The 24,670-nt window shown below is 40.0% G+C and overlaps 1 protein-coding gene across 2 annotated transcripts; it reads left to right on the forward strand.

The window, feature by feature from the left end:
- The first annotated feature begins 124 nt into the window (after positions 1-124).
- Positions 125-22,799, forward strand: LOC136420899 (alpha-1,6-mannosylglycoprotein 6-beta-N-acetylglucosaminyltransferase A-like). Of its 2 annotated transcripts, XM_066408019.1 has the most exons (12): positions 125-523; positions 8,114-8,521; positions 12,330-12,634; positions 13,409-13,483; positions 14,200-14,355; positions 14,601-14,770; positions 15,542-15,598; positions 17,540-17,680; positions 18,194-18,890; positions 19,196-19,270; positions 20,338-20,492; positions 20,828-22,799. In XM_066408019.1, the coding sequence occupies exons 2-12, from the start codon at positions 8,269-8,271 to the stop codon at positions 21,024-21,026; spliced, it is 2,283 nt and encodes a 760-aa protein (XP_066264116.1). In that variant the 5' UTR covers positions 125-523; positions 8,114-8,268; the 3' UTR covers positions 21,027-22,799. The 2 variants fall into 2 exon arrangements, with proteins under 2 accessions (XP_066264116.1, XP_066264117.1); XM_066408020.1 differs by lacking the exon at positions 15,542-15,598.
- Positions 22,800-24,670: the final 1,871 nt, after the last annotated feature.

Raw genomic sequence — 24,670 nt, forward strand, 5'->3', positions numbered from 1 at the left:
GTCAATTTCACGTCCGTCTAAGTCCTCAATCCACTATCTTTGAATACACCTGCTAGCGCTGTTTAGAGTTTATCTCCGTTTGTTTCTAAAAAATCGTTCAACCGTCTCTCTACTTTGTAGTTCACACACTAGTCTTGAAATATCACTAGCCTCCGTTGCAGACTTCTTCCGGCTGTTTTTTTTTTTCGAGTTACCGTTTACATGTTTTTTTTCCTTATTGCTGGCCGGGCCAAAAAATATGTAGCAGTAAATAAAGAAAACGGTAACTTGAAAAAGAAAACAGTCGGAAGGCATCAAATAAATACAAATAAACAAAATCGTTGCGATTGTCCCACCCGATATCTACTTGAAGATTAATCTTCGTTTTCCCGAGCATTCTCAGGATTGTCGGTGGTGTTCGCGACTATTCCCGAAAAGCACCGACAACTGCCGAAGGTGACGTCACAGGGTCGGAGGTCATGGGAAATAATGTTGCTAGGGTTGGCCGCTTCCTCGCATTATGCGGAATTTCCACCATTTTAAGGTAAATTCTGGCTATTTTTTTCGAGCGTTTTGGATTCCCACTTTGCAATGAGTAACCACCGGATAAACCTAGCATAGAATTATTGTGTATTTCGTTCATTTGAACTTGAAATCGCCGATTTGTTAGCGACCCAGCCGTACCATAATTTCTCTCGTTAAGTGTAACCCTAAGCGGTCTCCGTTAAAAATATGTCTTTGAGAATATTAGAGAATAATTTTAAGAAATACGTTTTTCCAGAATTTTTAACTAGAATTGTATCTTATCTTGCGATCTTGCACATAAAAAAAGCACGACTTCTGCATAATTTTAACGTTATAGGTTTCGTTTCAGTTGTAATTTCTGTAGTTCAATTTCCGCATTGCTGTTTTCCTTCCTTAATTGTCCTCATTCATGTAAAAGATTCATGATCCCATTTTTAAAATGTCACTAAAACACTATATCTAACGGTTAGGACTATACAGAAGTTGTTGTATTTAAATCTAGATTGATGATCATTGATGTATTTCATTTCTATGGTGTTTTCCTATTACGGTATGTAGAATTTTTCAACATTTTGACCCTCTTATGAACTAGATGTTAATGATGATAGTAATATTAGTAATGTTACATGTAATGTATGCTAGAGCTGTATACCTCTACAAATTTTAGGTACAGGTACACAGGTTTAGTATATTCTACTGTATTGTAGCCCATTAATTGCTTGGAAATTGTCTTTATAGTTTGTCAATTCTATTTTGCACATTCAAATTTCATAGTAGGATTTCTACAGAAATGTTACTGGTCGGTGCATGGCTTTAACAGGTAAGCCATTGGAAATTTAAGTTCTCTGAATTCACAACCTAAATTGTTAAGTCGTTTTAGACCTTACTTAGGAAGATAGCCAAGTTGACTTCAACCAGGTACGTGTAAGTCCGACTTTTTACCGGAATACACCAGAATACACATTAACTGATAAAGAATGGTGAATTCTACTGAAATATGCTTTGACGAGTTAACATTGTAGGTTGCTATATTTTGGCATTAAATGATGTATATATGGCCCTGGGAACAAAAAGCACTCTAAAACTGTTCAGACCCAATCTGTATTTTTCTGATCCATATCTATCTCCAGGGCTTCTATTTGTATCCCACGGGCTTCCATGAAATAATTTGAACGCTGTTTGGATGCGCGTCTTAATGCGCGATTCGGATGTTGGAATTGATGTTCTTACAATTTTTTTTGTTTGCGGACAAAATTTTCTCCACTTCTGGTGCCTGAAAATTGAAATGTGTGTTGTCTTGGGTCCTTGCCGTGTATTTTTTTTGGGCCAGCCCTCCCGCAAGTTGGGTTAATACCTTGGGTGATACAGTCAAAAACCTGTACATAAGGACAACCTGGCCAATGTGACCACTTTTCGATGGTCCCTTAGATAATTTTCCCTATTGACACAAGCATTAAGAATCCTGTCCATACCTGTCCACATAGACCAGATTTTATCGGTCTCGGGCTCCCCTAAATGGTCTTCTTGGGCAGTTTTTACTGTACAGCATGTTGTTTTCTGTCAACTTTTTTTGCAGCTTAAAGTCCAGTTATGAAGATTGTACATTGCATGCATCAATAGTTGTATGTCCAAAATAATGTTCTGCTGCAAATTTTTAGATTTTAGGCCTCAACTGGTTTAGAATTGAAATGTTGATGCCCCATAATCAATTTGCCATAGTCTTAAAGTGTACATGCTAAATTTGGGTTTTACACTTACTGTACTGTAAATGCAGAAATGTTCGCAGTGGTTTTATGTTTGCGGTTTTCGCTGTGAACTCTTGGTTGCGAACTTAAAACCATCGCAAAACTTTTTGCCCACCTATGACTGTATAGCGCTACTATTGATTAAAACGTGAACTTAAAACCACCATTTTCTCCCTACCACGAAATAAAAACCATGCGAACTTTAAATGCATTTACAGTATCAATTTAAAAGCAGCTGCATCTGTTTGGTAATTCATGACCATAATGTGTATGTGCAGACACATTTTTTATGGTATACTAATTTGTTTGCCTGTGCGCCTTATCAAATAAACATAAAGCAGTGTTTTTGTTTTGTTGCTAGGTTACAACTGAGAGGTATAATATTTGGTCATAACTTATTTCTCAGTCATCACCTAGCAACGAAACAATACATAAATTTGACACTGTTTTTTTAACAACCACAGTAACCCCACAGGGCTTGTATTAATACTGGGTGCATGATGCCCTTTTGTGCACCTACAATTAGACCTGTGCACCTACATTTTAGTATTTGTGCACCAGTTACCAGTAACCTGGATATTCATGTACGGTCAATTTTATATAAACTTTCGCTAATTGTACTCTAATATGGTCTTAACATTTATCAAGTTTCAGAGAAAATAATGAAACCTTTATACAGTATCTTGTGCACCCCAGATTTTTTTCTGTGACCCTAAATTCCCACCAGTGCACCAATTCCCATTATGAATTTCAATCACTCCCCATTATGTTTAACATTTAATACCTCCTTAATGATTGTGACTTATATGGCTCAATTAAAATGCTGTCTTTTCACGATCAGTCATCTCGGATTCTAGAGTCACTTTTCACAGCTGACGTATCTTTAGTCTTGGCTTGTATATCCAGCCTAAAGTGATTAGTCCATTGTAGAAGTAGATTGACCAATTAATGAATTAATGACTATAAGTAAGAGAAGATAGGGCCAATTTACACACAGCTTGTCTAGATATCTGGACTGCAGATATCTGCCAGGCGACAGCTTTTTTCTGTGTCTAAACAGGAATTTTATGGTCTTAATGAGGGTTTTTTTAGATGTCGGGAAAATTTCAGCCGACCACTCTGAAGCATTCGCCCGACAACTCAGCGGGAGTCCCCGACCGCTCCAGCCGGACGTCTAAACAGAATGTGTCGCGTAGTAGACATCTGGAGGTCGGGGTTCACGCTAGTTTGCATATTTGGCGGGCGATAAAGCGGGAAAACTTCTTAGCATCAAGGATCATTTGTTCCCAAACGGACGACGGACTTCTTTCGTGATGCCAGATTGTTCGGTGGATCGGCCCTCCCCCCTCCGCCACGACAAGGGCAGCGAGTAGGAACGCAGCGTTGATTCTGACCGGTCCCTGTCGTCTTCCCCGGTACCTCAAACGCCTCTTACGCTCAACCCTTGCTTGCTGCCTCATGTTTAGCCACACGCGAGTCAGATAAAGAAAGAAAACCATATTCATCATGACGAAAAACACAGGCGGTTCTCCCGCCATTTTGAAACGCGCGCAAAAGGTTAAATAGGGTCACGAGTGCAGTCAGCGCGCTGCGTGAGTCCTGCGGTACTTCCTGTCGGTGTGTATAAATGCGTCCAGATATCTAAGGCTCAGATGTCGGCGGATTTTTAGATATCTGAAAAAACTCTGTATAAATTGGGCCGTAGTCCCTTTTTGAGGGACAGTGGGATGTCAACCACTGTGTCTAGGGCATGGTATTAGAAGACGGAGCCCATCCCTCTCCTTCCACTGCCTTTTACGTCCTCAACCAAAATCAGGTACCCATCTTTACACATGGGTGGATTGAGGAAAGTCATGTATTAAGTGCAACATCCAGTCAAGAATGCCAGGAATCGAACTTGTGCCTCCCATTGTCCCAATCTCCTGTCTGCTAGTCTTGCCACTCCCCCATTCGACGCCACACATTTTGTTACCTTAAATTTTGTTGTGTATCTAAGAAAAGTTTCCGCCTTCCCCTAGGCTCACCAGTACACCTACAGTATTGCCAAAAATGAATTTCCTGCCCTACTATCAAGTTTGACAAGGGAAGTTACAGTTTCTTGACATAACCTGTTGAACAGAACTCTCAAGGAATTTCTACCACTTCACACGGCAATGCCAACCTACTAGTACATTCTCTGATCCTCTGAACTGACTTGAGCATTTTTCTGATACTGCAGATCTCGAAATGTTTGCAGTGGTTTTATTTTTTTAGGTGTTCACAGAATCCCCTTTGCTGCAAATTGCAAGTTTCAAATTCAAGTGTAAACCTACTGTTCATGTACTGCAGAATTGTTTCAACTGTGAACTTGAAAACATCCTAGCAATCGCAATCTGTATGACTAGAATCGCGGATCCTGATTCCAATCTGTCCTCGGATTGAGACTCGGATTCCAATCTGTCCTAGCTAGGACAATGCACGATTTTCCTGAATCCCAATGTATAATTCATGCCTGTAAATTCATCTAGCCAGCCATGGTGCCTGTAAGTTGAGCAAAGAACGACAGTGATAACTGAGACTAATCAAACAATATAATGTAAACACAAACGTGTTTGAGGAGAGCCACACCTCAAACACGTTCAACAACCGACCACACTTATCGAAAAGAGCAGGGGTCCTTCCTGGTGTGTGTGGATCAAACCTTATTTATTTTACTGTCTGATCTTAGGCAGCTAGCTATAGTTACTTTCAGAAATTCTGTAATGCTGGTGTGTTACCGTTAAGTGAAACATAAGCCTTAGCCATGGCCACCTGTTACATGTGCTTTATTCTAGAATTTATTAGTTACAAAAAAAGATAAATCTTGCCAATAAAACATTATACAACCCTGCTGTTGTATTAAACCAATAAAAGAATGGCTGCACGTTAGTGAAATATTTGCATTTGGTTTTGTATTTCTGCATTTCTTCATTTTTGGGACAGGGCTATGGGTAGATCTTTGAAGCTAAACAGTTTATCTTGATACAGTATGTTGTTACTATGAGCATCTTTCACACTAGCTGAACCTGAAAGACATAACCTATTCTTATTTCTACTGACATAATTCCACCACAGGGCACATAAATCCGCCACCCTGACAAGATACGTCCAAACTGATCTCCAACCCAACGTCCCCCAGTATAAAAATGCACTCCTGCATATCTAAACTGTGCATACCTGGGTTGTGCTGCACTAGAGAGATCTCAAACACACTTGTTTTTCAAAGTGGTGGATTTATGTAACTACCCTTCGGATTAATGTCAATGGAGGTAGTCTAAACGTATACAAAAGGGCCAAATTGTTTAGAGATCAGGTATCAAAAGTTGAGAACCATTCTATACTACATGTATAGCAAGGCTCAGGTTACTTGATGTAAACGTGCCTACATTCAAACCCAAGTACATTATATATAAAGGACCAAATTGTCTAGAGGTGCACATGTCAGAAGTTGAGAAACATGCTCAAGAAATACTATAGCAAGGCTCAGGTATGTAAACGTGCCTACATATATAATTCAAACCCAATTACATACACAAAAGGACCAAATTGTCTAGAGATCATATGTCAGAAACTGGGAAACATTCTATAGACTATAGCATTGCCACAGGTATATGCAAAAGCGTGCCCTACGGCACATTTGGATGTTGGTTTGTGTATTGTTTATTTTCAGTACGGATTTCTTTGACGATATCCGAGATTGGCGCCCACACGTTCTGACAAACGTGCTTTGTAAATTTTGGCGCTTTCCCAAGCTGTCGTTCGTACAAATCAAGAGATCGTAAAATTTGACTGTTCAACTATTTTTGTGACCGCGTACAATCAACTGTCGGGGCCTTATATCAATGTGGAGACCGTAAAAAGACAGTTGTGGGTGCGTTGCGTCGCACCTTAGGAAAGCCGTCGTAGCGTGTCTCCTGTGCATTTTTGTTGCCATCGAGCCGTGCAGCAGTTGCCACAGGCTAGGGCACACTTGCATTCATGTGTACTAGTAAAGCTCTGTGGTACGTACCACACCCTCTTTTGTGTTTACGTTGCCACAAGGTTAGTCCCAGTCTTTTACATTGATGGTATCATGAGCCTATGACAGAAAGGGCCCCCCTAGAAAGCTCGCGCCTGTGGGGCTCGTCTTGTGCCTGTGGCGCTCGATGGTCCCTCTGATATATGTAGTACCAAAGAACCCCCCCGCCCCCAAAACAAAAAGTAATCAAAGAAAAAGGTGTGAAGTGCCTTTTCCAAGGACACAACATTTAAGAGCCTGCAAGGGATTGGAACCCAGTCTCAGATCCTAAACCCTAGTCGAGAACCCTAAACACATTGCTTGTTAAGACGACCTTGCCACCTTCTTGCCCCCCCCCCCCCCACCTGTTTATCCACTCTGTGATAGATCTCGTGGCAGGTGCTAATGAGTATCACTAGCCTCACCACTTGCGCTGCAGTGAATAATTTATTACGCTGTTGTGTCCCGACCTGCATATCTTACAAAAGCCAGATAATCTATAATGTAGGTGTTCTATTGTAGGCTCACCGGCTAAAATGCCTGTGGCATCAATTGCAGTATATGTGCAGGGTTCAAAATTCATTTTTGGGAATAGTTGCAAGTTGGTTACCTAACCAACCAAAATATGTAAATGTCAAGCAGGACTTGAAATTTATTTTTTTGGGAAAGGTGCATTGGTGCCTAACTTGGAAATTTAGGTGCACAGAGATAATTTTGGGTGCACAACATAAAAAAGTAGAATGTCAGCAAAACACATTTAAAACCCCTACTGACTCTCTTAAGAATCTGAAATTCTATAATCAAAATTTTAAACAAGTCAGATCAAACAAAGTGCAACAAAGGTTAATATATTGCTTTTTCTGATATTTAGGTTTCAAAAATATTCTGTATACATGTAGTACATTGTACTTGAATGTGCACAATTAGTACCTCTAGCCTATAACCTACAAAAATATCTAGATACTGTAAATGCAGAAATGTTTGCAGTGGTTTGATGTTCGCGGTTCGCACTTAAAACCACGGTGTGACTTTGGCTACTATTGTTTTAAACGCGAACTCAAAAACACTGCGAACACTCCATTTTCTCCCTACCGCGAAATTAAATCCCCGCGAACATTTCTGCATTTACAGTACACTGGTGCACTGTCAAAAATTAGGTGCACATTTAGCTCCAACTTTGGGTGCACAAAGGTGCACATGCACCCATGTAATACGTAATACTAGGTTATTCTTCGAACAATGTTGTAGTCTGGGTACAAACTGAAATACTTGACTTTGACTTGAGTTTTGTATTAGATACGAGACCTTGAAGCTAGTCCCCTGGTGGCTTCCTTGGTATTGTAGCAGAATTTCCAGTTTTTTCCACCATGTAACCTGTTATGCAGGGTTATGTCAATTGTTACTTGCAAGTAAAACCGAAGCTATACTCATTTTCAAACTATTGTCTCTTTGATTTACATCAACCTTGTCTAATCTGTTTCCCTATTGGACTAGATAAAATTGCTTTTTATTTGTATCAATTCTTAGTTAAACCTGCTCTTTCTCAGAGTCGCTGACGAAGAGTGGTGAATGCTACTGGAATTTTGAAACGTCTGATCGTTTCCAAAATCATATCCTGTTGCTTGAGTAACTGTTATTTGGCGTATACTCATATTCAGTTATTGAGTAGATCGAGGAAAATTACTAAATGTAGGTATATATAGTGCCTTTCCCAAAGGCATAACACTAGGGCGTTCTAGGGATTCAAACCCAGAACCTCTAGTTTCTAAGTCAGTTTAACTTTAATCCTAACCACGAGGCCACACTGTTACGACCAGGATGTACTTAATTCCTCCTTTTGTCACTACAGATCTGCTGCATGAGACACCTGGCCATGGAAGGCACATGATTTGCCCAGGGGGAGGTCGCACGCCAGTTGTGACAGCTGCTTTATTTATATATACATACACTTTCATGTCGCACGGGACAAAACTTTGACAAAGTCTCAGCCACGCTACAATCACGATGCAGCGACCGTGGCTGAAACTGACGTCGCGACGAATCGGAATGCTGCTAGTACTCCTGGGGTTCGTGTGGGGGTGCACGTTGATACATCTAACGCTTACAAGAACTGACCAATCGGACGGAGGCGAGGCTCTTAGGAAGAAGATTCTCACCATGAGCAGAGAGTATGTGAAGGAAGTCGCCAAAAGAGCGGAAAGTTCGCCGGACGGACTTTTGGAAGCACCAGACGAACCCGCAGCTGGATACGGATTTGGTAAGTCGTTTAAAAAAAAATTTATGATTTTCTGACTAAAACTGCTGTCACACAGCTTTGATTGTATTTGTTCATCGTCAGAAGGTGGGCAAATTTAAAAACTAAAAAACCTGAGGCTCGTTCTCATTTAATTTAAATATGCAAAAAGCTGCCGCCAGTCTCTATAGGCATCCAAAGCATATTCAAGACTTGATAGGAAGCAAATTACAGGCGAGATCAATGCTTTCTTACGAAATGAAAGTTGCACCTCAACATTAGTATTGGTTGATGGCATGGAAATAATCATAGCCACAGGTGGAGATTCCTACCTCTAAGAAACGGCTGTCCACTGAAGAAACAAAGATTCATTAAGCTGGTTTATGCCTGTCGACACATGTATTTAGCCTGGGTACCATCCTCCATAGTAACCGCTGGCTCATTAGTTAGCAAGCAAAACAATTGATCATTGAGCCAAAGGTTACTACGAAGGATGGTACCCAAGCTTATATTTAGTATTATGCTTTTATACTGTTTTAGAAAGACAATTAAGATATTGACCTTTTTGTAGTGTTTTACATACTATTAGTACAGTTTTTCTGTCCTTCTAGAAAGGTTTCTTTGCTGTCATTTGTAGCCCACCATACAAAATGATTTACAGTTATCTGTAATGACTGTAACATACAATGTGCATTACCATTTTTTTATGCTTTGAAGCTGAAATCGCTATTTTGCACATTTCATTGAGAACGTAGCCTGGAGCTTATTTCTCACCAGGTCCTGTAAGTTTGACTTTGGACATACATGTAGCTTGGGGACCTGAAAATCACATATACTAGATCATGTACTAGTACTACATGTATCAGTTTATATGTGTCATCTTAAAAACAGATTTGCATCAACTTTGCAGGTGCTATTTTGAGACCTGCAAGAAGGTATGATCATAATGTTTAATCATAAGATGGTTATTAATATTATACTCCACTTAGGCCCACTTTACACATCAAATTTTGTTGTATGAGAAACGCAACAGGACTTGTACTGACATGAAAAAAAGGAGTTTTCTGGCCGTACAAAGGCTTCTTCCCAATATAGTGAGAATCCCCCTTGACAGCTCCAAAGTACTTTTACGATACTTCAGCGGGAGTCCCCGATAGCTTTAGCACGCGAGTAAGCTGTTGGGCTTACGATTATCGAGATGGATAGTGCTCAGGCTAATTAGCATATAGCGTGGGAGTATCAGTCACACAAAAATGGCAGAAGGAGAAGGCCTGTGACATGGCAAAATACTGGGTACATAATTATATAAGAATTCATTTCTTGCAAGTTTCAGTTATGATCGCTTAAATCATGCTATCAAAGGTATCTTGAAGTTTGCATTCCTGACAAATTGTTCAACTTGGCAAATATCATTGAGTGCAAGTTACTCCTATAGGAATCAGACTTAAGCTAGAAATGAAATCTATCATAATATGAGGGCTCAAATACTGGGTGCATGTGCACCTACATGTATGTGCACCCAAAATTGAAGCTGTGTACATAATTTAAGACTGTGCCAGGGTGCACCAGTGCACCTACATTGTATATATATATTGTGTAGATATTTGTGTAGGCTATAGGGTACAGAGGTGCTATTGCACACTAGTTTACAAAACATTCTTGAAATTATCAAGAAAGTATCAGAAAAAGGAAAATAGCCTTTGTTGTACTTTGTTTGAATGATGTATAAGCTATAGAATTTGAGATTGAAGATTGAAATAGGGTTTGTAATACCTTTTGCTGAATATTCTACTTAATTTCATGTTGTGCACCCAAAATTCTTTCTGTGCACCAACATTTTTAGGTTAGGTGCACCACTGCACCTATTTCCAGAAATGAATTTCGAGCCCTAAAATGATGCAATTCAAGCATCACAGTTGTCCTGCAATACTTCCTGGCAGTGTGTGATATTAAGTATTCATCTCAGCCAATATCGGTGATATCGGGAATTGTCTAAAGAGCACCTTAATATATAAAATGGATGTACTACTTACTCGTAGGTTATTTTGTATATTCACAAAGGTCAGTTACTGTATATAATCTGTAGCCATTATTAGTAGCTACAATGTATATGATAAACAGACAATACAGGATATACATGTCATGATGATAACAGTAATACAGGATGTCATATTTTCAACCGGATTAAATCAAAAATTGTCAAATACTGTTTTCAACATACATGTAACCTGCAAGCAGTTTATCAATTATTTTTACATTTCAAGTTTTATTAAACATCAGTCAGTCAGACTTGAAATCACCCAAAAGCTGCTTTACGGGGCTTAATAATTATATAGAAATCAAACCTTATCATTATGATGTACTGAAAAATAATGGGGAGAAGTTCTGTTTTTATTCATATGTCACAGTGCACAGTTGTATCTTAAAAGTCAAATCCTTTTAAAAGTTAAAAGCATTTTATAGTCTCTGTGTAAAGAGAAAGTTAAAAGCATTTATAGTGGTCTCCATATACATATGTATAGAGGCCTCCAATCAATATTGACCATGGTAAAATCCTAATGGAAATCAGCCCAACAGCATCTGTAGCTACAGCTAGACAAATCTTTGAATATCTCCGACCGCAACAGTCAATTCGGATATCTTTTTTACGTTCTGCGGCTTGCGATAAGCAATTAGGGCGATTTTGTGCGGTTTGCCTTTGCGTTGTTTTACTGATGATGAAAACGTGATAAAATGACGGAAATATGTTGGAAATAAGTTACAAATTAGTAACAAAATTGTTAATCTGAATGGAGATTTTTAAATTTAGCATATTTCCTTTTTGCCCCAAAAAATTCTACAATACGTCCCTTTAATTTAAACAAGATACCAGATATCGATATATATAACAATGCACGCAAGAGGTTTCGCATGCGTAGACAATTTACCAAGAAACTCCCTTTGTCTCTCAATGCACCGGGGGCATGTTGATCAATAACAAGGCTGTTGCAAATGTCAGGAAGGTCATGAACATGATTCAGTGTTGTGCGAAGGCTGGAGGGGAATTTATTGATCGTCTTCAGTACTGTAGATGCAGAAATATTGGCGTTGGTTTTATCTTTGCGGTTTTTGCAGTGAACTCTGTACTGCGAACTTAAAACCACCGCGAAAAACCGTTCCATTGTATGACTGTAGCGCTACTATTGTTTCAAATGCAAACTCAAAACTGTTGCAAACACTCCATTTTTTCCATAACCTCCTCCCTGCTGCCTAACTCTAACCAATAGAGAATATGGTGCCAAACAGCTACTTCAGTATGCTAGAGGTTAATTAAGTAACAGTTACCTAGTACATATTATTACATATAAAGAAGTCAAAGCAGACTAGCCACAATGCCATGCAGACTAGTAGAACATTGCGGCTTGGGCTTGTATTTTCTGCTAAGCACACAGAGCTATCGATCCCTACTCTTCTGGATTAGTGTGGTGGGTTCTTTTACATGCAGAGGTTTGATGCCTGATGCTCCCTCAGACATATACACGGGGCCGCTGGCTTTACCTCACCATGAGGTGACTCCAGGAAGAGTAGTGAAGTACACTTGTGTACTCACTAGTAATGGAGTCGTTTCACCAATAAACCAATAAACCATCCAAGATGCCGTTATTAAACTGTCGTGATTCTTTCCTTCGCAGATATGAAAAAAGGCAGTAGTAGAACATTGCGGCTTCGGCTTGTATTTTCTGCTAAGCACACAGAGCTATCCCTACTCTTCTGGATTAGTACATGTGTTGGGTTCTTTTACCTCACCTTCCAAAATGCCGTCATTAAACTGTCGTGATTCTTTCCTTCACAGATATGAAAAAAGGCTTTGCCGTCTTGCTAGACGATATGCTGAAACGCCTGGACAAATTAGAAGGACGCTTCAACAAACTCGACTCTCACAACGTTGATAAAGACAAAGAAGATGCGCCCGTGAGCATCAAAAGCAACCTGGAAGGCGTGGTTCATCCCGAGAGCTGTGAAATCCCGAACGCGCCGGAATTCCCGCACTGCGGCGGGAAAATGGAGTGGATGAAGGGGTTCTGGACGTCAGATCCGTGTTACGCGGACTACGGCGTAGACGGGTCAACCTGTTCGTTCCTGGTCTACTTAAGTGAGGTAAGTAATTAGGCTGAATAAAAGCTCTAAACGGGAACTTGAAATAATGCAGCTCCAAATGTCTTACTAAGGGATGGCATCATGCAAAAGATGTCCGTTGGCTGAGGTATGAATCCACTCTAGATACAAATATACTTAATACTACTTATTATCAATTAGTGAGGTGAGTTTTACAAGAATCCTTAGACTTTGTTTTGAGAGTGTTGAAGAAAATTTCAAAGCTAGGTGTTTTGCTCTAGGTTTTTTTGAGAACGAATGAATGAACTAATGAACAAACGAACGGACAAACAAAGAAACAAATGAACACACAAGCAAATGATTTTTATTGCCCGACAGTTGTTCATGGCAGAATGTATGGCAAGAATAGCACACCTTTAAGCAATCAACATTATAAATGCTAATTTGTTTACTCTGAAAACTATGACTGAATGGCAGTTGGCATACATGTACACTGTAGTGTGTTGTTAAACTTTTCTATCGGTGAGAGGAATGATATTATATAGCAAGTTAATGTACATTCTACTGCTTTAAGTTTTGAGAAAAATCATAATGAAATTTCTGTTATCATAACCATGCCATGATAAGGCAGTTCCAAAATGTACACTAACTAACACAGTCATGTATGATTAGTTTGACAAAGTGATATTAGGGTTTAGGAGGCTGACATCAATACATAATGTTCATTAATTACAAAAATGTACTTTTAATAACGAGTAGTAAAACAGGAGGAGTAGTATTACAAGGTTGTTGCCTTTTTTGTATGTCACAATGTAGATTGAAAGCTGGTGCCCCCCTCTACCATGGCGCAAGAATTTTACATCAACTGCATCAGAAGAACCTGGTGAAATGGTGAGTAGATAACAGTTACTGTAGATACTGTTCAGTACAATCTTGAAATACCAGCTGCACAGAAGGATAAGTACACTTGACCTAAACATTTTTTTTTAGAATTATCTGTGGAAGCAGAGGCATTGTTTTCAGTCTGTGCATCTGTCTGTCCTTGTGTGTTTGCAGTTATTTGAAATACAGTATTGTAAAGTTTTTACGTATATAGTGGCAATATATATGTGAGGCAGAAAATGGTGTAACTTGAGACTTGATAGCCTGGAATCCAAACCTATTATAGCTCCCAAGTCTCCTCCCTGCAAATTGCGTAGAGGAGACTCGCAGGAGCTATTATGATAGGTTTGGATTCCAGGCCAGAGACTTGGAGGATGGGGAAAGGCTGGTCCAAAGTTGTTGCTGGGTCAAAAGACCCACAGGAAGACAGGAAATTGCAAAGACTGAATTGGCAAGAAATTAAATTCACTGAATGCATAGAGCATTGTCAAGAAATTCACAAAGAAATCTAGTAAGTTTTTTCTGGAAAGAACAAGATTTTTCTTTCATTTTTATTTTTATCATTACTTGCTGAGCTACATTTGTACTCTTCCACTGGTTATGACAGAGAAAACAAATGCTATATACACCATGTACAAACAGTACAATTTGTATATGTATGTATTACACTGTACTGGGGAAATTCCCCCACCTCACAATGTCAATGTTCATTGCCTTTTTGACAGGCTAGCCTCCAGGAGGATTCGGATCCCTTGCTGAGGATGTTGAGTTCAGACAAAAGTCTCCTGTGGATTAAGATGCGTGTGGAAAGAATGTGGCCTCAGTGGGTGGAGGCTGCCAACAGTCTCGCCAGCAGTCTGGCAAACAGGAAAAAGAAAAGGGTAAGATTACTAAGAACAAACAAGATTTTGAAGGCTTTTATCTGCTGCGCTGCATTAATGCCGCATTACATGGGCATCTACAGTGCACATTGGGCATTAATCCGGCACAAAACTAGCTCCCAAGGGTACAGGTGCTGGGACTATTAATCATCATATATTACCTGGGCCTTTTGGACTGCAGGAATCAAATGTCTTCAATACTCATGACAACGTTGTCTAATAAAGTCACTTACTCTTTGTTCTAGATTCTGATTCATTTGGGACTTCTGTCCAAAGAAGCAGAGTGGCATTTCGGAGAGAAGGCATTTGACGGAGGTCCGCTTGGGGAGCTCGTCCAATGGAGCGACATCATCGCAAGTGTCTACATCCTTGGGCATGACCTTGATTTGTCCTTCACAAAGGAAAGTCTAAAGAGGTGAGAGGGTGGTACAGTTTTATTTTCAGTTGCTTCAGTTGTATGCTTTTCTACATATAGTTGTTGATTAAAAAGACAAAACGAAGTGATTTATTCAACCAACATTTCGGTGACTGTCTGTCATCTTCCTCAAGGCAATTCTGACTGGTTCACATTGCACTGCAGTACAGGTGTCGCTGCTTATAGATGCATTCCCAAACGCAAAATATTTAGACACATTTTATACTAGTGTGTTACATTTCTACAGAGAACCGTATCTACAATGTAGTCCCAAACTTACAGGAGTGTAATACTTTATGTACCGAAATATCAATTTAATAAATCACTTGGCTCCGTGCACAGAGAGTCTTTTTTTTTCTGGCTGACAATTATTTTCACTTTCGCATGGTGTTTGACTTTTGATTGTAGGTTCGTGACAAATTTGGTATCATTTAAAAGGTTAATACTAATAGATACACAACTAAGCTTTCCAATGATAATACAATGTACATGTGGTACAATTATTACATTTTATACAATTGATAATAAAAGTATAACAAAGAAACATAATTGGTCAGATTTAAGTTTCAAAACATTTTGTGTGGAGTGTATAAAGATAATGCAATACCCCCATTTTCCACATCATGTATAAATGCTAGGCGCATTGTGGGGACACTGACAGGAAGTTAGGTCAAAGGTCCCAGAAAGATCTCAGAATAGGATCATATTTCATTTCCTGTATTAAGATGTAGAAAGTGTCCCAGCTTACTCCCAGATGTGTTGTATCCACAGATGGTTAAACCCGCGTGGGTCACGTACCCACGCTGGAGAAATACACCACAAGCCTGGGTAAGGACTCACCCAGTTACATGTGGTGTCGTAACGTCACTTCAAACCCACTTGGTTCTGACTTGGTTCAAAGCAGTTTTGCATGTCAGTTTGTCATGATTGAACCCGCAGGACGAGTTTGTTTGATGTTGGCATGGGTTGTGGTTTTAAAGGTTGTTGTTGGTGATGTTATTATTGATATGCATGGTTGCTCAAGACATGCTCTGTTCTATTCTTTGCACCAAGGCTACATCCCTTCAAGTTCACCCCCCCCTCTCTCCTTTTCTTGTACATGTGTACCCAAGAAATGTACATGTCAGGCCTTTCTCCAGCTTTTCGTAATCTCAGTTTGATGGAGCAAGCTTTGTGTTGAGCGCTGAAGGCAGAAGTGACCTTATAGGTGGCAAGGTGTTCGAAAGGTTCTGGGTTTTAATCCCTAGCAGGCACGAATGTTGTACCCTTGGGCCACACCAATTTAATTTCTTGGTTAACGGATTTTTATTTTGCAAAAAATTTTTTTTTAGAAATTTCAGGAAATTCTTATTTCTAAAATTTTTTTTTTGGAAAATAAAAATCAGTTAACCAAGAAATTAAATTGGTGTGGCCAATGGGAAAGGAAATCTACACCTATGTCTTCACTCCACATGGGGCCTCCATTTAATGTCCTATCCATGGCCGTGGGAGGTCCCTAACCAAACCAGGTACTCATTTCCACTGGAGTCAAGTGAGGAAATTGGTGTAAATTCCTAAGGGCACAACATTGGGACCTGTTAGCCTCCATTGCAGGCCTTTCCACTAGCGATTTCTTTTCAATATTTTTTTCACATGTGGGGGGGGGGGCATATCTGCTTGAGCCCCCGTATCTGCTTGGGCCCCGTATCTGTTTGGGATCGTGGTAGTCGCTGGGGTCGATCCCAAGCAGATACAGGGCCCAGCGATTACCACAATCCCAAGCAGATACCGGGGCTCAAGTGAAAAAATAGTGAAAAAAAAATCGCTAGTGGGAAGGCCTGCAACGGAGGCTAGGGACCTGTTGGGGATTTGAACTCAGGACCTCCAAGATCCTGGTCAACAACCCTAGCCACAGGGCCACAGTGCCAGTTAAAATGTTTGGCCTTCTTGGGCAGTAAAATTACATCCAGGGATAGAAGGACTTTGACTTTGAAGAACACTGGAGAGAGTCCTGGTAGGCTGGTACATGTACACATGTGTGACTCCAAGTTAATTATTGATAGATTTCTAACCATTCCTGTTCAAAGAGCACTGTAGTTGTTGCATTTTTCATCTGGTGGGGGAGAAATTCTTGGATGAACCTCTATTGTGGTTAATAACTAATTATAATAAGCTAGCTCATGGTTTGAAATGCGTGTGACTGTGCAGTATGATGATTTGAGGGTTCTTTTTATTAACCACTTGCAGTCATAGATGACGAACTAATATAACTTAATGGTGATTTAACTTTTTTAATGATACGTTTTCATTATGTCATTCAAATTCAGAGAACGGATGAAAATAAGATATCTTCCTATCATTATCAAATACCATACCTGAAGATTATTAGGGTTTGTTCAAGTACTAGAAGTATGTACTAATCATAGTCTTAAAGTTGCACAGAATTTTGCTGTCTTAAAGAAAACATCATATATTGATTGAAACTACTTCATTATTTCAGACTGTACCACTTGGGCTGTAATTGTAAGAACATGCATTGGTGTCTTTTATTTTACTTTATTATCATAAATGATGCAAGAAACATAAATGAATTTTATTTTCATGACATACATTGTATGAGTTGTCAGTAGTATCAGGATGGTTTTATCTTATTTTCAAGGTCACAGAAGGTTATACAATTATTTTTTATTTATTTATTTAGTACTATAATCTTTAAAATGTGTTTTACCAGTCTCAACTGTAATATGCACACTGATTGGTTTGTGGGATTTCGATTCTTGTCTTCCTCAGCAAGCTGGAGTTTGATTCGCAGAAGAACAAGGGAGGCTGTCCAATCAAAGGCAAGCCCCCTGCTGACATCATCTACATTGACATCCTGGGCCTGGCACAAATCAAGAAGACTCTAGGAATGGCGGGGATCCAGCATTATGCGTATGTGTATCATATACAGTTATTGATATATTATTAACCCTAGTCCTGCTGAGCCCGACAATCGTCGGTTTGCACATGCTTGATCTGTATGCTAGCATTGACAATTGTCGGATATTTCTAGAATGCGTAAGTTGCACTCGCACAATTGTTGTACAGCAAAGCAACTAAAAATGAGCAGTTGTATCAAACTAGTACCCTTTGTTTCAATGGTGTCTGGGCACTTCAGTCGTGGGGGTATATTTTTGCTCTGGAAATCCAACAGGACAAGGGTTGAGTACATTTTGTATATTACTGTACCTGCATGTTGTGCACCTGTTGTGCAAATTGTGTATTGTGAAGGGGTAAACTGTATGTTTGTGTTAATGGCATGTTCAGCACCAAGGACAGGTTTGTGCCGGGTAAAGCTGTGGTCGGCAATCTTTTATGAAGGTCATATGAATTTTTGTTCCAATGTGACCTAATGTTTGTATCAATGGTAACAAAAGCATTCAGCTTTCCCTACCATTCTTGCAGGTGCTATTTCCGGGTTGTGGATAGCTTCGGCACCGAGCCGGAATTCAACTTCCGGCCGTACGCCAAGCAGCGTAGCCGGAAGTCTCCATGGGGTGGCTGGAACTTCAACCCGCTCCAGTTCTTCACCATGTTCCCGCACTCTCCCGACAACTCCTTCATGGGCTTCGTCGTGGAACAACACCTGAACAAGACGGAGATACAGGACATCCAGAAAATCAAGCGGCAGCACCAGGTGTTGGTATACGGGAAGAACGATTACATGTGGGCGGGGTCCGGGAATCTCATGAACAACATTCGGAAACATTTCCAGATCCACGCCACCGTGGCAAAGAACAACGACGACCAACAGCAGCTAGAGAACGTGCCAAGTTTCATAAACAATCACGGTGTGTTACCCAGCGAACAGCTATACGATCTTCTTAAAAGGACCAAACTCTTTGTTGGGTTGGGCTTTCCGTACGAAGGGCCCGCCCCTCTCGAAGCGATAGCGAGCGGCTGTGTTTTTCTCAACCCTAAGTTCGTGCAGCCAAAGAGCAGACTGAACACGAAGTTTTTTGAGGGGAAGCCGACGTTTCGACAGCTGACGTCACAGCATCCCTATGTGGAGGTTTTCGTTGGAAAGCCTCATGTGTACACTGTAGACATAGACGACGCTGAGAGCGTGGAGGCTGCATTAACTGAGATTAAAAATTCAAAGGTGAGCAATTTTGCCTTTTGACTCTTTGTATGGAGTCTTACTTGGAGGCTACTTGATGAATTCTACCAGCGTGATAAAGGGTTCTAACATTCCATGCTGCAATGTTAGTACGGTATTTGGGGGACAAAAGCTTCAGTCGATGAGACGTCATAGGCTGTCCTCCTCCAGAAGTGTCATTAAAACTATCAACACGCCTCGTCCCGCTATGAGTTAGTCATCTGGCAGGTCATGTAATGGTAAAGAAAACCATATTTGCAGTGTATTTTTGCTGTTGTCACAATTTTGATCTTTCCCTCTTTCCTTAGGTCGATCCCTACCTGCCTTATGAGTTTACAGCTGAGGGAATGTTGCAGAGAGTTAGCACATACATACAGAAACATGTAAGTATCGTTTTGTGCAGCTGAGCCACCTGTTGTATTGCACCTTCAACACTCAGCATGGCAGCCTGAAACATGATAGGAGAGGGATGGGCTCCACCTTCCAACACTGTGTCTTAGACACATTGGATAACAATCCACTGCCCTATATGGCGTCGTATAATGTAGGCTATCTACTTTGCCCTTTAGGGATATACAATGTGAAACTTATTGTCTTTCTTGTCAGGAATCATATTTTCAATAAACTATAATGCCAGGGATATTCCTGTGGCTCAACTGGTAGCAGCCTCACAGTTGAGCTCTTGGTTCCAAGTACATGTAGTTGGTAACTTGGAGTCTTGGCCCATAGCGCTAGAACTTGGCAAGTTCTAGTCCCAGGGTCAGGACATATCGGTTGGGGCTGACCAACTTGGCAAGTTCTAGTCCCGGGTTCAGGACATATCGGTTGGGGCTGACCAACTTGGCAAGTTCTAGTCCCGGGTTCAGGACATATCGGTTGGGGCTGACCAACTTGGCAAGTTCTAGTCCCGGGTTCAGGACATATCGGTTGGGGCTGACCAACTTGGCAAGTTCTAGTCCCGGGTTCAGGACATATCGGTTGGGGCTGACCAACTTGGCAAGTTCTAGTCCCGGGTTCAGGACATATCGGTTGGGGCTGACCAACTTGGCAAGTTCTAGTCCCGGGGTCAGGACATATCGGTTGGGGCTGCACCGTCTTTCGGAAGGGACGTAAAGTGGGGGTCTCGTGTTCAAGGCTAGGCAGCTAAGCCTCTCCTTGTGCAACTTGCATGTGCAACTTGCTGCGCTATGTGCCACGGGGCACTACAAGGATCTGAACTACTGTAAATCCATTTATTTATATTGCGGTTGCTAATTTTAGCGGTTGTGGGGAAAGGGAGTATTTGATTTTAACTGTGGGAACAAACATCACTGTGACAGTCTCAAAATGTTTGGGATGATGAAATTTTAGTGGTTGACTAGTGACCATTGAAGTAGTTGAAATAAAATTACCGTTAACAAATCAAGAATTACAGTAACAAACATGTCATATCTTCTTCCCAACCTTACAGGATTTCTGTAGCCCTCATACCTGGCCTCCTGAGAGTGCCTTGCAGGTCCGACTGTCAGGAAACGGACAGTCGTGTAAGCAGGCCTGCCAGGACCAGGGGCTCATCTGTGAACCTTCCTTCTTTCCTCTTCTCAACAACAAGGACGCCATGGAAAAGTACGTCTCACATTCTGTAGATGCAGAAATGTTCGCGGTGGTTTTATGTTCGCAGTGAACTCTTTAGGGTGAACTTAAAACCACCGTGAAACTTTTTCTCTCATGTTTGGGACTGCATTATAAACACCGCATGTACTACCTAATATATCTATGTATAATATGTATTGTGTAAATACTTTACGTTTGGGACTGCATCTTTTAGCAGCAACACCTACTTGTAGTGTGTAACTGAGGAAGGTGACAGATGGTCGCTGAAACATCGGTATCGAACAAAACACTTGGTTGCGTACAAAGAACTTTGTTAAACCATGTCTGTTTCTCTTCTGTTGTCATAGAAACGGGATTAAGTGCAACTCCATGGACGACATGATGGAGATTTACGCGCCCAGCAAGAACGACGGCACCGGTGCATGCTCCGTCCAATCAGAGAGGCTGTTGTACAGCTGTGTGGGACAGGATCCGGACTACCAACGCATCTGCCCCTGCAGAGACTTCATTCATGGACAGGTGGCGCTCTGTCATGACTGTCTATGACAGGGTCGTACCATCGTTTAAAGTAACAAGTTAAAAGCTTTTTTTGTACAGACTTAAAGGTTAACGTCCCTGCAGAGATTTCATTCACAGACAGGTGGCGCTCTGTCATGACTGTCTTTGACAGTGTCGTACCACCGTTTAAAGTAACAAGTTAGAATCTTTTTTTGTACAGACTACAAATTAAAGTCCCTGCAGAGATTTCATTCACAGACAGGTGGCGCTCTGTCATGACTGTCTTTGACAGTGTCGTACCACCGTTTAAAGTAACAAGTTAGAATCTTTTTTTGTACAGACTACAAATTAAAGTCCCTGCAGAGATTTCATTCACAGACAGGGGGCGCTTTGTCACGACTGTCTATGACAGTGTTGTACCACTGTTTATAAACAAGTTTAAATCCTTAAACTTCTCACACCTTTTTTTGTACAGACTACCAATTAAAGTCCCTGCAGAGACTTCATTCACAGACAGGGGGCGCTCTGTCAGGACTGTCTATGACAGTGTCGTACCACTGTTTCACGTAACAAGTTAAAATCTTTTACACACCTTTTTTGTGAATAGCCCACGTTTCTATATCGGGTGGTATTCAAACCTATTATATTTGCTGTGTCTTTTTCGTCCTCTTTGCAAATATGTGTATATGACGCAAACGAAAGAGACTTGATAGTTATGATTGGTTTGGATACCTGGCATATTTCTATAGCCCTTGGCCCACAAAGCTCAGTGTAAGCACTATAGCAGGGGGCTAGTCCACTGGTAGTGGTAGTGGTATGTGTTTAACTACCATTCTCTTTCCCATTATGAAGTACTAAGCAGAGAAAGCAGTATGTACCATTCATTTTTTAGGAATACTAGGTGCAATGGTTCACCTAACCTTAAGATTTAAGTGCTCAGAAAAAAACAACTTTGTAAATATGTACGGTTGTTGTAGCAAATCTGTTTTTGGAACGAGTTGTGTTATACATTGTATTTGCACGAGTATGCTGCATCATTCAAAAGTTTTTTTTTTTCGCTGCAAAATATGTGTTGTAAATTCATAGTTTGTGTTATCGAGGGAGTTTAGAAACTGTATCAATTTTAGACCTCCAATTTGTATCCCAAAACATCACTGTGATGATGGTGGAACAGTCCATAATGGCTTTGTATCCAGGACAATTTAGTGTCTTTAGGTCCCCCTTTTACTAGATGGCGATTGCTGAATGAACATTGAGCAGCCGAAATTGGACTTCTATTACCCTTGTTTGTATCATTGGAATATGATACATGATGTAAAAGTATGCGTTAAATCTAAAGACAACAAAACACATAAAATTTACAAATATGTGTTATTTTTTTATGAAATTCGTTTCGTGATCTGTCAAATGTTAAAGTTGGTCGCTCAACAGTTGGTAGCCTCCGTTGCAGACAGCTTCTGAGAAAACGGTAACTTGAAAAAGAAAACAGCCGGAAGGAGTCTGCAACGGAGGCTAAGCAGTTGTAGCCTTTAGTGGAAAGAGGGTGTTAGTCAACTTTCTTTGTGACATATTATAAGTACACTGTTGTGGAGAGATTAAGAACTCAAGTTCCTTCTCTTTAGCAAATAACAAGGTTACGACATTGAACTAGAAACATTCCACATACATGTACTGTACTGTTTAGAATGCTTGGCAAGGATAAGATGGTTCACAATTCCAACTGCTCATGCACAGCGGGATGCAGTGTGGGTAATATGCCAAAGTTGAACTTCCCCTAAAGCCAAACCATTTTAATCTCTTGGTTAACGGATATTTCTATTTTCCAAAAAAAAATTTTGGAAAAAAAAATATGTACTGTACTGTTTAGAATGCTTGGCAAGGATAAGATGGTTCACAATTCCAACTGCTCATGCACAGCGGGATGCAGTGTGGGTGATATGCCAAAGTTGAACTTCCCCTAAAGCCAAACCATTTTAATCTCTTGGTTAACGGATATTTCTATTTTCCAAAAAAAAATTTTGGAAAAAAAAATATCATGAAAACAGAATGGAAAATCCGTTAACCAAGAAATTTAATTGGTGTGGCCTTACTTGTAAACAGGAACTTTTCATGCACATATGTATGATCCCTATCTAAGGGGAGCAATACCCGTTAAAGAACCCACCTTACTTTTCTAAAAGAAAAGGAACAGTTTTGAATAATAATAATGATAACTTTATTGCGCAACAATTGTACAAGGTACATAGTATAAAGAACGATACACAGATATGACTTATGAGTACATGTGACACACACACATATACAGTATGAACTATAGGTTGCACTAGTGTCTCATAGGTTTTTGAAAATGCTGTTTCAGTTTAACAGTTATACTAATATGGTTCAGAACTTTGTGTTACATATGTGAATAGTTTCATTAGGTTGGTAAGTCACTGGATAGCAAAGATCTTTCTTTGTACACAACCAAGTATTTTATTCACACCGACGTTTCAGTAACCTTCAGGGCAGTACGGCTTGAATTTCATTTTCATTTCTCGGTTGTGTACAAAGATCTTTGTTATCCTTTGTGTTACATAGTTTGAAAATGTTTAAAAAGCCACTGTGACCGTGCAATAAGAAACACATTTACATGTATGTTTACATGCACATCTACTCTCTAAGCCATACGTTTAGGTTACTCGTCATAGAAACAGTAAGCAGTGTTAAGGAATCCAGTTTATTACAGCTTTGTAACGTCAGCTGTCATAGTTTTGCCGGGTACCTGAAACCGCAGTGTCGCCAAAACGAATTCCCTAGCTGGGGAATGTGTTCGTGGAATTCCTAGAATATTTTCAATTCAATTGCAGTACTATACTGATGGCTCCGCCCCTGAGGCCTCGCCAAAAAAAACGATGACTTTTTAGCATTAGTAATCCCCATGGTATGTACACTTCAGGTACAATGTATATACATTTTTTTTGTATATAGGTGAAGAGATTCTTGAGAAGGCCTCGATAATACCGTTTTATTTTAAAGGTGGCAGTCTTCGGGTACCTAGCAGAATTGTGAAAAGTTGACATAACTTGTATTTGGTAAAATGTTATCATATAACGTTACATGTATATTTACATATAACTCTCCTCTCATGAGTATATATATGTATATATAAAATTATATATGCATATGTGCGTGTTACAATTATGTTGTAGTGTTAGTTCAAAATGTTTTGTAAAAGACACTTGTAATGCACAAGTACCTTAATTTTTGGCGACACTACATGGGTGGAGCCAATAGTACATGTGGTTGATTTGACCATTGATGTAGTGACGGTTTTGAAAATACACGTAAATTTATATAACGTTATAACTACATGTATAATGTTACACCCAGTCTGGTAGTGTTACAGTTGGTCCTTAAAAGGAGTTAATAGCAAAGATTTACTATCATTATGATAATGTTGATAACGTTGAATTGATTTTGTTACAAAGAAAAGATTGTAAAGAGTGATTTTACCTAAGAATATATATCTTGTTACAATGATAATACAGATAACCAAAACCTGTATTTGTGTCTGCTTTGTTCTTTTTCAATATTCATTATGACAGTCCATGTTAATGTCTCATTCGATGCTTTATACACTACAAAGCAAATTTGTCTTATTTCCTGAAGCAATTAAGAATACAAAGCTAGGGATTCCAAACTGCATGTAGACA

The sequence above is a fragment of the Branchiostoma lanceolatum genome, chromosome 15 (genome assembly GCF_035083965.1).
Source record: "Branchiostoma lanceolatum isolate klBraLanc5 chromosome 15, klBraLanc5.hap2, whole genome shotgun sequence".
Classification (NCBI taxonomy): Eukaryota; Metazoa; Chordata; class Leptocardii; order Amphioxiformes; family Branchiostomatidae; genus Branchiostoma; species Branchiostoma lanceolatum.